Consider the following 17,500-nt stretch of genomic DNA (forward strand, 5'->3'; position numbering starts at 1 on the left):
TGCACTTCCTACATAGGGGAGAGATGTTATTTCCAGCTATCGTTCTTTGGATATATCTGGTTCTTAGGGCCTGATATTGTGCCGCTGTTATCATTCCTTCAGTTTCCTTCTTGAGCTCTCCCCTCTTTAACCATTGCCATGTGTCCTCGCTGGCTAGTTCTTTAGTCTGTCTCATGTATTGTCCGTGCATTGGTTTGTTGTGCCATTCCTCTGTTCTGTTTGTCATTCTCCTGTCTCTGTATATTTCTGGGTCTTCGTCTACTTTTATTAGTCCTTCTTCCCATGCACTCTTGAGCCACTCGTCTTCACTTGTTTTCAGATATTGCCCCAGTGCTATGTTCTCGATGTTGATGCAGTCCTCTATACTTAGTAGTCCTCTCCCTCCTTCCTTTCGTGTTATGTATAGTCTGTCCGTATTTGCCCTTGGGTGTAGTGCATTGTGTATTGTCATATGTTTCCTAGTTTTCTGGTCTATGTTGCGGAGTTCTGCCTTCGCCCATCGACTATTCCTGCGCTGTATCTGATTACTGGCACTGCCCATGTGTTTATGGCTTTTATCATATTTCCGGCATTGAGTTTTGACTTGAGTGTCGCCTTGAGTCTCTGCATATATTCTATCCTGATCTTGTCCTTCATCTCTTGGTGTTTTATATCCCCTCCTTCCATTATTCCCAGGTATTTGTATCCCGTCTCATCCATGTGTTTGATGTTGCTCCCATCTGGTAGCTTTATCCCTTCAGTCCTTGTTACTTTGCCCTTTTGTATGTTGACTAAGGCGAATTTTTCTATTCCAAACTCCATCCTGATGTCTCCAGACACAATCCTTACAGTCTGGATTAGAGTATCTATTTCCTTGATGCTCTTACCATACAGCTTGATGTCGTCCATGAACATCAGATGGTTAATGTGTGTGGTATCATGTCGAAGGCTTTCTTATAGTCTATCCATGCCATGCTTAGGTTGGTTTTCCTTCTCTTACTGTTCTTTATTACTATTTTGGCTATCAGGAACTGGTCTTTTGTGCCCCTGCACTTCCTTCTGCAGCCTTTCTGTTGGTGGGGGATGGTGTTTGTATCCTCTAGGTAGTTGTATAGCCTTTCGCTGATGATACCTGTTAGTAACTTCCACATTAATGGTAGGCAGGTGATAGGCCTGTAGTTACTGGCTATATTTCCCTTACTCTTGTCTTTCTGGACTAAGGATGTTCTTCTTGTGGTCATCCATTTGGGCGCATGGTGATTTGTGATACAATGCTGGAGTTATTATTATTATTATTATTATTATTATTATTATTATTATTATTATTATTATTATTATTATTATTATCGTAAAACCTTACAAAGAATATGGTATTGCCTAACCCCCAACATTACGACACTAAGTTTTTTTTTTATTATTTATTTATTTATTTTTTTTTGCTTTATCATAGTCCTCCAATTCGACTGGGTGGTATTTATAGTATAATTATGGGTACGATTTCCACTGGCATATCCCATATCCTTCTTATTTCTATTTTCAGATCTTGATACTTATCCATTTTTTCCCTCTCTTTCTCTTCAACTCTGGTGTCCCATGGTAATGCGACATCAATGAGTGATACTTTCTTCTTGACTTTGTCAATCAACGTCACGTCTGGTCTGTTTGCACGTATCACCCTATCCGTTCTGATACCATAGTCCCAGAGGATCTTTGCCTGATCGTTTTCTATCACTCCCTCAGGTTGGTGCTTGTACCACTTATTACTGCAAGGTAGCTGATGTTTCTTGCACAGGCTCCTGTGGAGGGCTTTTGCCACTGAATCATCCCTCTTTTTGTACTGGTTCTGTGCAAGTGCCGGGCATTCGCTTGCTATGTGGTTTATGGTTTCATTTTTCGTATTGCACTTCCTACGTATTGTAGAGATGTTATTTCCGTCTATCGTTCTTTGAACATATCTGGTTCCTAGGGCCTGATCTTGTGCCGCTGTTATCATTCCTTCAGCTCTCCCCTCTGTAGCCATTGCCATGTGTCATCGCTGGCTAGTTCTTTAGTCTGTCTCATGTATTATCCGTGCATTGGTATGTTGTGCCAGTCCTCTATCCTGTCTGTCATTCTCCTGTCTCTGTATATTTCTGGGTCTTCGTCTACTTTTATTAGTCCTTCTTCCCATGCACTCTTGAGCCACTCGTCTTCACTTGTTTTCAGATATTGCCCCAGTGCTCTGTTCTCGATGTTGATGCAGTCCTCTATACTTAGTAGTCCTCTCCCTCCTTCCTTTCGTGTTATGTATAGTCTGTCCGTATTTGCTCTTGGGTGTAGTGCTTTGTGTATTGTCATATGTTTCCTGGTTTTCTGATCTATGCTGCGGAGTTCTGCCTTCGTCCATTCCACTATTCCTGCGCTGTATCTGATTACTAGCACTGCCCATGTGTTTATGGCTTTTATCATATTTCCGGCGTTGAGTTTTGGCTTGAGTATCGCCTTGAGTCTCTGCATATATTCTATCCTGATCGTGTCCTTCATCTTCAGGTGTTTTATATCCCCTCCTTCCATTATTCCCAGGTATTTGTATCCTGTCTCATCTATGTGTTTGATGTTGCTCCCATCTGGTAGCTTTATCCCTTCAGTTCTCGTTACTTTTCCTTTTTGTATGTTGACTAAGACGCATTTTTCTATTCCAAACTCCATCCTGATGTCCCTAGATACAATCCTTAAAGTCTGGATTAGGGTATCTGTTTCCTTGATGCTCTTACCATACAGCGTGATGTCGTCCATGAAGATCAGATGGTTGATTCTGTTGCCTCTTTTCTTGAGTTGGTGCCCGGCATCCATCTTCTGTAGTACTTTTGTCATGGGAATCATGGCTACTACGAAGAGTAGTGGGGACAGTGAGTCGCCCTGGAAGATCCCTCTCCTGATATTAACCTCTGCTAGTCTTATTCCAGAGCTTGTAAGTATTGTATTCCAGTTGCCCATTGTATTTTTGAGGAAGCTGATGGTGTTTTCCTCTGCCCCATATATTTTCTGGCATTCTATTAGCCATGTGTGTGGTATCATGTCGAAGGCTTTCTTATAGTCTATCCATGCCATGCTTAGGTTGGTTTTCCTTCTCCTACTGTTCTTATTATTATTATTATTATTATTATTATTATTATTATTATTATTATTATTATTATTATTATTATTATTATTCCTAAACGTAAAACCTTACAAAAAAATTTATTATGTAACCCACAATATTACAACAACCTACTCCCCTCCCCCCCCAAAAAAAAAACTCCGTCACATACAGCCATTTATCATTGTATGATCTAGGCGTAGAGAGAGAGAGAGAGAGAGAGAGAGAGAGAGAGAGAGAGAGAGAGAGAGAGAGAGATGTATTTACATAGGAAACGACCTCGGGGGAGACATTGTCCATTGCTTATGTTATAAGCTTTCCTCTGTTCGGTTGCACAGAATATGTAAATTTTCCTACAGCGGCTGAAAGTTTCCAAGCCTGGTTGTCGCTGCTCACCAAGTGGGGTAAATAGAAAATGGAAGAAGAAACGAAATAGATGAATATGAAGTGGGATACTTGATGCGGTAATGCAGATTTCACGTACACATACATGTGTATGTGTCTATTATATATATACATATCTATATATATATATATAATATATATATGATATATATATGTGCTTATATATAATATGCATTATATATAATATATTATATATATATATTGATATAATACACGTTTATACATATATTATTATAATATATAGTAATAATATATGTTTAATAATAAATGCCTTATATATTAATATGCATTATATATATTATAATTAAAATAGTATATATTTTTATATATATAACACTTTATACACATTTATATATATATATATATATATATATATATATATATATATATATATATATATATATGGGGATACAATCCACAATGAAGTAAAATCCTTTGTAGTTTAAAATATATTTTAAACTATAAGAGGATTTTACTTCATTGTGGATTGTATCCCCACTTACTTAGAGGTACGACATAGTACCTGGCTTCTGCATATATATTATATATACTATATAGATATATATATACTATATATATACTATATATACTATATATATATATATATATATATATAATATGAATATATATTCAAATATAGTGTATATGTATATTTATATATTTATAGATAGATAGATAGACGAGTAGATAATCTCTCTCTCTCTCTCTCTCTCTCTCTCTCTCTCTCTCTCTCTCTCTCAGCTGTGTGACTGATGTATTTTTCTCCCACTCAATTCTGGAAGGGCTGATCTTTTCCTTCCAATACTGAAGGTTAGATAATGTTTTTAAAACTCAAGGAGGGTCATGATTCTTTTCCAAGTGATTCTTTTCTGCCTTTTTTAGCTGGAGTAATGTTTCTCTCACTCTCCCCAAGAGGGAGGGATAGTCATGTTTCTTTCGCGTCGTATTCATAGTGGAAAATGGACTGTTAGTGCAAGCAATGGCTGTGAAAGAGGAAAAATGTTTTTTGGATTAAGAAATTCCCCAAAAATATTGTGTGGTTAAAAAGTTTAGCGGGTTTACTGGAGGAGAACATTCTTCTTATTATTATTATTATTATTATCATTATTATTATTATTATTATTATTATTATTATTCAGAGGATGACGAGCGAAATGCGGTTGTTGCTAAGGTAGAATTTCGCGTCATGTATATTTGGAATGATTATATATATATATATATATATATATATATATATATATATATATATATATATATATATATATATATATAGCATACATCCATCCATACATACATACATACATACTTCTTACCATCAATAGCAGCAGCAATGATGACGTATATCACGATGACCAGGTTGAGGCTGGAAAAAACATTGTTGACCGTCGACGACTCTTTAATTCCAATAGCTAATAATCCTGGAGTAAAAACAAATGGTATAATCAATCTCTTTGTAACAAATACATTTCTAATATTTATGAATTCCTGTTATGGCTACAGTGCTTTATTCATTTCGGTTACTCCGAGAGTAAGCCTACTAACTACTTTGTTGTATTTGTTCCTGTTGGGGGGGAGGTTGTAGGAAAGGTTTATGGAAGAGCCAAAAAGGTCTGAAAAAGGTTTCGCGTTGAGTTAAAGATACAGGAATTTATTTTAATTTTTATATTTATTTTAATATTTATTTTAATTTTCGGCTGGGAAACATCGCTCCATTTGACCGTAGGTTTTAGCACACGCCTACATTAAGCTGCAGGTCGGATCACACCTTTCTAGAATCGTGATTTTGAAAATTAAGAAGATATGATGTCTGTTTGATGCCTATACCCGTATAGAAGATTCTATTTAAACTTAAGCGTTTCTTAATGTGTATTTTGCTCCAAAATTTGTATTTCGAATAAATTTTTTAGTTTCAGTGACCTGATTGATTTTTCTTTCTTTTTTAGTAAAAGTTTAAAAGTGTGAAGTTTTCCTCAACTGACTGACGAATTTATTGGTTTCATTTAATCGTAAATAATTTAATTATAAATTTAACCGTACATTTAATTATAATTAATTTAATTATATATCAATTTAATTATAATTTAAAATGTTTAATTATAACAATATAATTATAAATTTAATAATAATTAAATTATAATTTAATTATAAATAATTTGATTTTAAATAATTTGTTTGAGTTTATTATGAATAATTAATACTTTTTATTTAATTATTAATGATTTGCTGTAGATGTTAACATAAGTTTCAGTAGCAGTTAAGTAAATATTGTATTCTTTTTGTTCTTGTCCTCACACTTACTGCGGAATTAGGAAACACAATGCATTTTGTAGCGATTCCCTTAAAGATGTCTTCATGCTAATTCATTTTATTTAATTAATTTGCTGTACACATCAGTTTTAGATTTTGTTTTGTACAATGTTGCAATATCTTCCCTTATAACAGTAGTTCTTGAAATGGGGGGGGGGGGGGGAGGGCGGGGGCGTCAGCAATTTCCAGGGGAGCCGCTAGCCCTATGGAAAGATAAAAATTCTCTAATTGTATTCGTCTTTCTCTTCACAAGATAGACGAACTCATATTCAGAAGTTTATGAACAAACGCAGAAGTGTCGCCATATATTCTAGTTAGACTCGTTGGAACTATCATGTTTTGGCAATGATTGATTGACCTCCTTTCATAGCCCTCGAAACCCTTCTCTTTCCCCCCTTTTATTGATTTTCCTTTAAATCTGGTGGGGGAGGAGGGGACTTTCACTCATAGAAGAAGGAGGTGGTAGAGGGAAGGACCAACCTTAGAGGTGGGCGTGGTCATAAAAAGTTCTACTTACAACTTAAATGTCGCGAATAATATGAAAAGGCCAGCACGGAATAGTGTAAACATTTCGATAAATTGCCAGTAGGATAGTGGATTTCACTGAACACACACACACACACGTTCTCCCTGTTTATTCCTAGAAACATTATTATTATTCAAAAGATGGAACTTTATCATATGGAACAACCCCACGGTGGCCATTGGCTTGAAATTCAAGCTTCCAGACGTGCAGTATAACCACTGTGGATTAAAGCTCATTTTACATTTCGACGAAATAACGTTTGACGCAATACGAAAAGAAGAATAATAGGAAAATAAGGCATGATCCGATCACCAGCTTACTCGTGGCACGTGCTAAAATCTACGGTCAAATAGAGCGTTGTTTCACCAACGAAAATTTAATAAATACGATATTTTATTAGAAATAATTTTTCTTTACTGTTTAATATCCACATTATTTATCTTTTTTACATTTTCATTCTAATAGATAAATCATAAATATCCTATCTTAAATTGATGTATCTTTAACTCCCCGTGAAACACCTTTTCCAGACCTTTATAGGCTTTTCAATGAAACTTTCCTACCACCCCCCCCAAAACAAGAACAACAATAGCAAGAACAACAACAGCAACAATAACAACAACAACAACACATTTTAATAGCTTTTACGGAATAATCTAAAATATAACTGAAGAGGGACGCAATAGCTTTTAGAATAAGAATCTAAAATAAATGAAGTAATGACACAGTTTGCATACCAGATATGAGGATAATCATAGCGAAGGATAAGAAATCCGGATAATCAGAAAGGAAACTGACATTGATAGGCAAGTTCTCCGTCAGCCATTCTGACATGACTTTGTTTCCCAGGACGTCTATGTAACTGCTAAATCCTCTCGCCACACTTGAGGCCCCTGCGAGAGTGGGAAGAGAAGCAGTCGTGTAAATAGCACACACACACACACACACACACACACACACACACACACACACACACACACACACACACACACATATAATATATATACATGAGGCATTTTGTATCAGTCCTACGTTAATGGCTTAGAAGTCAAGTCTAAACCGGTCAGGACATACACCCAGTCTCTCATTTTTTCAACTGTAGTGATGTTTGATATATATATATATATATATTTATATATATATATATATATATATATATATATATATATATATATATATGTATATATTATATATATATATATGTATATATATATATATATATACATATATATATGTGTATATATATGTATATATATATACACATATACATGTATAATATATACAGACATAATAACATACCATATATATATACATACATATATATATTAATATTACATTATATATACTGTATAATATATACACAATATACAAATATATATATATAAATATACTAATATATTAGTATACAACATATACCCATACATTACATATAATAATATGATTATGATAATTATATTATAATATAATATAATGTTACCTATATATATTAATATTGTTATTATATATTACAGATATAGATAATATAATATATTATATATAATACATGATTATATAATATATATATAGCTGTATAATATATAATATAATATATATATATAATATATGTGCATATTATTATGTATAGTATATGATATATATATATATAATTATATATGTATATAAATAAATTATATATATATATAATATATAAATATATTATATTGTATATATATACCTAATAATATAAATACATATAATTATATATATATATATATTATATAATATGTATGTATTGGTATAGTTAATTTTATTATTATTAACTCATATATTATTATTTTTTTTTTTTTAATTTTTTTATTTTTTTTCCATTTTATATTTATTTTTTTAATTTTTACAATATCTTATATTGGTTTTTTTTTTTTTTCTACCTTTATATTTTATTTTTAATTTCATAATATTTTTTTAATTATTTTGTATATTATATTACTTTATATATATATATAATATATATATGTTGTATATGTGTATTATATATAATAATATATATATATATATGATATATATATATATCTATATATATATATTATAGTATATATATAATTATAATATTATAATATATAATGTATATGTATGTATGTATATACATGTATGTATGTATATATCTATATATATATCTATACATATATCTATATATATATATCACACGTATATATATCTAAGAATATCAACTTATCTACCTTGGGAATAGCTTATACCTAAAGGGAGTTATAAATTTTCATAATCTAACTGTTGGGTTTGATACTCTCAAATAAGTGACATCAACTAATCAGTCATTTACTGGGGCCAGCATAATCTTTTATTAATATTTGAAAATAAATGGACAGCCCCATCTCTTCAAAGAAAACAAGTTATACAGGAAATGTCTAGGTTATGCATTTCCAAATTCCGAATTCCTGTATCTGTCTGATTTCGTGGCAAAGTGATCAAAGGTGGAAACGTTTGCCTTTTCAGTTATCAGATGAAAAGCATTTAAGAAGGTCCCAGATATCGGGGCAGTACTCTGTTAAGAAACAGATAGGTCTCACGTCGAATCAAGAGATTACTCAGATAATAAATGTTGCAACTACAGGAATTACCTCGCTTCTTCGAAAAAGATATGGCTAGTCTATGATAAGATCTCTCTTGGACATGTTACGGTTTTCCTCGTGGCTCTTGTAAATATTGTTCTGCAAAGCTAGAATGAGTTGGTGATAGTGGAATAACAAGTAAATTGGTTATGGCAGCGGTAAATTGACTTTCTAATGATTAATCATGTTTATAACTCCAGTTCTTTATTAACAGAAGGACATAATGTCAAGCAGGGATGAAAAGAATCTCCTGCGAAAAGTTATAGAGAGAAGGATGATCTGCGAGGAATAAAATCCTCTGCATATGAATGAGTTGTACAAGAAAAGGTCTTGAGTTTTATAATAAATCAAGGGAGGCAGATGAGAGACCATACTGAGAGGTACTAAGAAAGGTTCACATTCAGCTCTTTCTACTACAACAAAAATCAACTGGACTGAGAAAGAACCTTGAAAATGTGTTTTTTGCAATGTTGATCAGTGACTTAACTAGCATACACTTTCATTCAGGACATTTGTTGACAAAGGCACAACTACTGTAGCTGAAATCGTTACTTACCGATTATATATTCCAAGACGAGATTCCATCCGATTACGAAGGCAACACATTCTCCAACACAAACATAGCTGTAGATGTAGGCTGACCCAGCTTTGGGAACTCTCGCTCCGAACTCTGCATAGCATAGACCTGAAATTGCATTAGAATTTTCAGAGATGTTGTTTACTATTTTGTTGGTTTTATGAATTGCCAAACGTTTACCTTATTTGCATCATACGAGTCTTGCAGACCATCCAGCAAAATCAATGTGGGACTCGTCAGACTCTTTAGCTTTGAATGTAATGCATTTCAATATTTTAAGGTAGGTTTTTAAAGTAATGCCTTTGAATACAAGCTGGCAACTATTATAGGCTCTTTTTCTACATTTCCCTTTTTAAATTTTAGTGATTACTTGAATGATAACAGCTGATTTGATAAAAAAAAAAAACTCGTGTCACAAAGTCGAGTATATCTTTCATTTGATCTAATATTTCAGATATATCAAGTTTTATAGTTACTGACACTCCCAATGAGCCTAAACGTTCTTTTATTCAGATATTTGATGCATTCCATTAACTCTTTTGAATTTCAATGACGTAAAAGTAAATTATCAAGGGGAACTCTGAAAGGGAGGTAATCTGTTAAATTTTGGTCACCAGGTTCCTTAGCTAAACCAAGGTAGGGAACAGTTCTCTAAAACTTTGGCCTCTTGGCATCCATTGGAAGAGCCACAAGAGGTGCCAAGTCTCCCTCCGGAATCCCCTGGAAGAGCGCCTATAACCATGAGTATGATAACCTAAAAAAGGACCTGGACCAGTCCCTGGTGTCTGTCATACCTCAGAGACACTGGGTCTATTCAGCAATCTGAAATGTAGCCATTATGGATTTCTTTGAATACGTAGCTTTTTAACTAGCTCAGATTTCATTGTCAGTTTGTAAGAGATGATGGAATGTCCAGCGTGAGGGATTCGGTGTCTTGGAGGAACCTCAGGAAGCAGGAGCGAATTTACAACTATATCCCCCTTAAAATAGATAAATAAATAAATAAATGTTCATAGACGCACAGCTGTTAACATTGCTGAGGCAAATTAATGTCTCCCGTCAGGCTAAGGGGAAGCAATTGTATGTGTATGTACGAGTATATATATATATATATATATATATATATATATATATATATATATATATATATATATACATCGAGCAAACAAATGTCTTTAATATCTAATTCACTCTACCTCGGATTAATATATTTTCATATATGCTTAACCGAAGGGGAATTTTATTAGGCGATAATAGGACACATAAAACAAATCCAGGTTCGCGCCTGGGCGCCAACAATTCTATTATCGCCTAATAAAATTCACCCTTTGGTTAAGCATATATGAAAATATAATTAATTCCGAGGTAGAGTGAATTAGATATTAAAGGACATTTGTAGCTCGATGTATGTATATGAATCAAGGTAATGCGATATACTATATATATATATATATATATATATATATATATATATATATATATACATATATATATATATATATATATATATATATATATATATATATATATATATATATATATATATATATATATATATATATATATACACACACTTGAGAATATTTTGGTTGCCCAAACAGATGGCACAAGTTCAAGGAAGGAGAAAGTTTTCCTATCCCATTTTGTCTGGGAGATATAACGTAAAAGGCCGTTCTCGGGACTTAGTCTCACGTTGAAAGTTCCCCCGAGTTATTTCTCTCATTTTGAAACAGTTTGCGTTGGTTGTTATGCTCCTCCAAAACTGCCTCTCCCTCCCGATAATGTTTTGAGTCCATCGTAGTTTCGAGTTTGGGAATGGCCCAACAGCGGGTATGGTGTCTCGTGCTTTTCTCGCAAGTGCGATTTTGTAAACATGATCTTTGGATACGGTGAAGGTTGGAGGTTCTTTGACGAAGGTTCGATGATCTGAAAGTCGTGATTTGAAATGAAATCACGTAACGAGTCTCCCGGAATCAGATGCACATATGGCCCAGTAATTTCCAGTAAGAGAGATGGATTTTTTTTTTTTTTTTTTTTTTTTTTTTTAGCGAAGATTTGATGATTTGAAAGTTGGTGATTTGTAATGAAATCACGTAACGAGTCTCTCTGAATCAGATGCATATATTGCCCAGTTGTTTTCAGTAAAAGAGGTGGAAGGTTATATTTTATTTATTTATTTATTTATTTTTGACCAAGATTCGATGACTTGAAAGTCGTGATTTGAAAGGAAGTCACTAACGATTCTATTTAATCAGACCCACAGCATCACATACAGGTCATTATGGGACAAATATTTTCAGCAAGGCTTCCTAAGACGCCCGTTTCACCTACGAATGTCGAAAGTACTTCTTCACCATCCCTGGGAGAATTCTTTGGTTCATAAGATTCATAGTTATCGAAAAGTGGGGAGTGGTCGCCGTTTGTCATTCTGTTTCTTGACAGGACTAACACAAACTCTATGTCCGTATTATTACGAAACATTGACCGAAGATGGGCCCTGTAACGATCGATTAAATTTTGAGATAGGGAAGGATGTAGATTTAGAACAGAAGTTACATTCTGGTGGGGACGTTCATTCTTGGATGTTATTGTGGTCACCAGACTAGTTTAGCTATGTTTTATTGTTAGAAAAAGCTAAACACAATTCAAGAGAAACAAGCAACACAATCTCTTAATTTGAACTGTTCAAACTCGCAATACTTTGTCTCTTTGTGTTATTGCATGCAGAAATGCATTTGTGCATTCCTGAGCGTATGCGGCCAAGAACTTTTAATCTTCGCTTATTTCATGAAAATAATAATGAATTTATTGAAACTGGTTATCAAACTAATACTTTTAAGCCAAGCGATATATATAATATATATATATATATATATATATATATATATATATATATAATATATATATATATCATATCTATATATATATGTGTGTGTGTGTGTGTGTGCGCGTGTGTGTGAATTTTTATCACATTACCGACCGTGATTCATATACATGCATTAAGCTACAAATGTCCTTTAATATCCAATTTGCTCTATCGCGGAATTAATATAATTTCATATATGCCAATCGAAGGGAAATTTTTTAGTTGATAATAATTTCGTCCTCTTGTGGAATCGAACCAGCGCCCAGCGGACAGAGGAGAAATCAGGACTTCAGTGACGTTATCGAAGTCACTGAAGTCCTGATTTCTCCTCTGTCCGCTGGGCGCTGGTTCGAACCCAAGAGAGGACGAAATTATTATCAACTAAACAAAAAATTCTCCTTCAGTTAACATATATGAAAATATATGAATTCCGAGGTAGAGCGAACTGGATATTAAAGGACATTTGTAGTTCGATGTATATATATACATATATATGTGTGTGTGTGTGTGTACATGGGTACTTAATGCCCACTCACCAGCAAATAAAGATGCAATCCCAGCAATCAGAAATGACACGACCACCGCCGGACCCGTATATATAGCGACCTCTCCGACCAGGACGTAGAACCCCACGCCTATAGTCGACCCGATACCCAGGAGGGTCAGGTCAAAGAAGGTCAGGGCTCTCCTGAGCTCGCTGCCGCCGAAGTCTACGATCTTTTTCCGGGTGATTCGCTCCCTGAACGTCGGCATCGTTGCGGGCAGGATGTTGGATTAAATGAGGACTTTCAAAATGGCGCTTTCCTCGGTTGAATCACATCTCACGAACGAGTCTGGAATGAAGAGAGATGGAAAAGATCATTTGAGGTTTTATCAAGTTGCCTTATTGTTATTCACTGAGAAACTATGTTATTCACTGAATAACGATATGTTATTCACTGTTATTCGCTTAATATCAATAAGTTATTCACTGAATAACAATGTGTTATTCACTGGATAACAATGGTATTCACTGAATAACAATGTTATTCACTAAGTAACAACATGACAATTACTGAATAACAATATGTTATTCACTGGATAACAATGGTATTCCCTGAATAACAATGTTATTCACTAAGTAACAACATGACAATTACTGAATAACAATATGTTATTCACTGAATAACAATGGTATTCCCTGAATAACAATGTTATTCACTAAGTAACAACATGACAATTACTGAATAACAATATGTTATTCACTGTTATTCACTGAAGTAAAATTATGTTCTTCAGTGAATAACAGTATGTTATTCGCTAAGTTACGATATAACATTCACTGAATAACGGTATGTTATTCACTATTATTCACTGGATCTCAAAATTTTATTCACGAAGTAAAAATATGTTCTTCACTGAATAACAATATTATTATTCAGTGAAAAACAATATGCTATTCACTGAATAATATGTTATTCACTGAGTGTCCATACGATATTCCCTGAATAACAATAAGTTATTCACTGAATATCAATATGTTATTCACAAAGTAGAAAATATGTTATCCACTCAATAGCAATGTGTTATTCACTACGTAAAAATGTGTTATTCACTGAGTATCAATATGTTATTTACTGAATAACAATGTGTTATTCACTGCGTAAAAATGTTATTCACTGAATAACAATATGTTATTCAGTTTGAATCAGGGAAACATAACAGCTGGGCGGATTATTTGAGCCAATTTCGTTAATTCATATCATGTGTAGAGCGCTTCTGATCTAGTTTATGAAATGTAGACTTTCAAGCCAAGATCTGAAGCAATCTCGACCTTTCAGCTTTTCAGACACTGAAAAGTGGGAGTTGGAGGGGTTGGACAGCAAGATGGAAGAGAATCAGAAAAATGAAATGAAGTAGACGAATACAAAGCTGGAACTTGGAGAAAAAACTTAACAGGGACAGGAATGATAAAGCTAAGAAGAGAAGTGATAGATGAGAGAAGTTATGCAGCTAGATTGAAGAATGGAACGACGAATGGAGGTCACGTAAAAGGATTAAAATGGGATGCAGCTAGGGGCCGAATGGACGCTGCGAACATCCTTCAGTGATGCCTTCAGTGCGCCACGTGAGGTGAGCTGACGGCACTACCCCCTTATGGGATAGAACATCGTGGAATCCTCATAAACTAAGCTCTGACTAAGTGACTATCTCACTGATGACTCAGTGTCCTTTTACATTCACAAACTGAATACAAAACTGCATTAAAAATAAACAAGGCGCGATACGACCTCCAGCTTGCTTGATAAGCATGCAAGATTTTCCTCTCACGCATAAGTTGTAAACATTATATTACTAACTTTTAACGTAAATTAAAACGTGCTAAAATCTATGGTCAAATAGAGCGTTGTTTCACCAACGAAAATTAATATAAATATGCTATATTTCATTAGATATTATTTTTATGTACTGGTTAACACGCACATTATTTACTTTTTACATTTTTATTCTAATAAGTAAGTCATAAATATCCTATCCTGAAATTCATGTATTTTTACTCAACACGAAACACCTTTTTCCAGACCCTTTTAGGTTCTTCCATAGAACTTTCGTAAAACCCCTCCCCCAAGAACAGCAACAACAACAACAACAACAACAGCTAAGTCATAAGCGGAAATACAGAATACGGTCAAGGCTACAAATATCAAAAGATTAAAAAAATGAAAAGAATAAAAAAAATCATAATAATTTGATAGCCCCACCATTAAGATGCAAAGTTGGAACAAGATTCACTGTATTGCTTAGATATAATCAATAAAGTTGCTTTTCTTGTAAATTATGGTTTTAATTCCTCTTAATATAAAATATTGAATTTAGCATGACTGTATTAACGTTGTATCAAAACCTTGATCTTGTCAAGTAAAGTAATTAAGTGATTTACTGTTTTCTTTTATACATTCACAAAAAAATTGTCTTCCATTCAGCAAGAAGGGAAGACATAAAACACTCTTCAAACAAATTTCCTGGAAGTCTGAAACTGATGTCATCACTGAAAAAAAAGGGGAAAATGTAAATCAGCCGCCGTAACTCGTAAAAAAGTTGAAGTCAGACGCAATTTACATAAACACTTCAATCATGGCTTAGGAGGAGTAGCTGTAAAGTTTAGGCGTTATGCAAGCTTTTGCTCGGCTAGGAAGCTTTATCTTGTAAATGGCCGCATACTCCCTTGTAAGCGGGGAATGTAAAGGAGGGTTAATTTATCCAAGTCTTCAGGTGGTCGTTGAAACTCTGCAAGGAACATGAGGCCGTTCGGGAAGAACAAATAGCTCTTCTCAATTGGGGTGTGAAGATGACTCGTGCTGGGGAAAATTGTGAACCGAGTTTGATTGATTTCTGAAATTTAGGCAGCCTGGCCGAGCACCGGGCTACTTTCGCTCTTTCTGGTCTAAAGGCAGTGAAAACGGGGAGGAGTTGGAGTGGTTGGACAGCGAGAGATGTAGAAAATAAAGGAGAGAGGTGAAATACAGTGGAGTTTAGTGATCTAAAGTTGGAACATTAAAAAAAAAAAAAATTCCAGGCTAAACAATGAGGGTTGTACCTAGGGGCCGTAAGAACGCCTCTTACAACCCTTACTAATGCCTACAGTACACCACATTAGGGACACTGACGGAAGCCACTAACAACCCCCCCATCCCCACCCAGTGGGGAGTACTAACAATGACTCACTCACCAGATTTCAAGTTGTGTGATAAACTGGCTGATTAAATGTTTCACCATATTCCTTCACCGATATTCCAAGAAAATATCAAGCAAGAAAATCAACGAAAACACTTACTTATTCAAAACACTTCAATTTGAGATGATGAGAAAAAAAAATTACTAGATAAACTGGAACACTTGTCGTTTTGAAGGTTAATGAAAACTTTTTTGTGTGTCAGTCAGTATTTACGCAGTTGGAAAGCAACTATATATGCAAATGGACCCCAGCCAATTTAGAGAGCTGAAAGACTGATTGACAGGACCTTTCTTGGGGAATGTTTACAGCATACAGGGTTAAAGATAATTTCATCGTGTTGATGTTTTCAACAATTGATGAGAACAGATGATAGATTATTATTATTATTATTATTATTATTATTATTATTATTATTATTATTATTATTATTATTATTATTATTATTATTGTTTTTGTTGTTGGTTCTAAGGGGTCTACAATAATAAAATTTTTAGAAGTTTGTGATTATTATTGTTGTTGCTGTTGTTCTAAGGGTCCACTACAATAATGTTAAAAGTTCGTGTATAAATTATATAAACTTTATAAACCTTCTCTGGGTTCATCTTCAGTCCAAAAAATTGCATTTACTGTTTTGGATTGAAGATGATACCAGAGAAGGTTTTTGGATTGAAGATGATACCAGAGAAGGGTTCGACAGCTCTTATGGTGTTTATAAATTATACACAAACGTTTAACATTTTTATTATTGTGGACCCCCTAGAACATTGTATAAAGTCTCGTGATAAAGTGTTTTTCTCAATTGTTATTATTATTTTTTGTCACATATATATATATATATATATATATATATATATATATATATATATTATATATAATATATATATATATATAGATATTATATATATATATATAGATAGATAGATAGATAGATAGATAGATATTTAACAGTAGCCATCTGCTTTCGAGTCTATTCAATATCAAGTTCAGTATCTGTATCAACGGATCATCGTAGTACGATGACCATATGAATTTTGTAAAGCTATTTACACTTGAAGGCAATTCAGTGTCATATAAGCATCACCAGTGAATTACCTCTCCAAAATAACCAAATAAAGATAAAAAACCGAGAAATATCAAAACATTATCAACAGCATTTTTACGTATAGTTATTTATCCAAAAATTTCTTAGCAGAAGGAGACACTTCCCAGGAGAACCTAGTATACAAGTCAGGCATTTTATACCTTATTAAATTTTTTTTACTAATATTATTTCTCTCCCAAATATAATTCCCCGAGTCATTCTGGTAGATGGAAAAATTTACATGAAGACCTTACACAAGGCTTTGGAGGACAATAAAACACATTCTCTAGATAGAGTTGCGCACATGCACCCAATTTTGT

The 17,500-nt window shown here is 33.7% G+C and overlaps 1 protein-coding gene across 2 annotated transcripts in view; it reads right to left on the reverse strand.

The window, feature by feature from the left end:
• The window catches only part of LOC135216411 (high affinity cationic amino acid transporter 1-like), a 58,788-nt gene that overhangs the window by 20,140 nt on the left and 21,148 nt on the right, over positions 1-17,500 (reverse strand). For both annotated transcript variants that reach the window (XM_064251705.1, XM_064251704.1), the window contains exons 2-5: positions 12,921-13,217; positions 9,498-9,626; positions 7,073-7,228; positions 4,816-4,920 (exon numbers count right to left, since the gene is read on the reverse strand). In XM_064251705.1, the coding sequence (XP_064107775.1) occupies positions 4,816-4,920; positions 7,073-7,228; positions 9,498-9,626; positions 12,921-13,137 (607 nt within the window). In that variant the 5' untranslated portion in view covers positions 13,138-13,217. The remainder of the gene's footprint in view (positions 1-4,815; positions 4,921-7,072; positions 7,229-9,497; positions 9,627-12,920; positions 13,218-17,500) is intronic.

Source organism: Macrobrachium nipponense, chromosome 6 (genome assembly GCF_015104395.2).
Source record: "Macrobrachium nipponense isolate FS-2020 chromosome 6, ASM1510439v2, whole genome shotgun sequence".
Lineage (NCBI taxonomy): Eukaryota > Metazoa > Arthropoda > Malacostraca > Decapoda > Palaemonidae > Macrobrachium > Macrobrachium nipponense.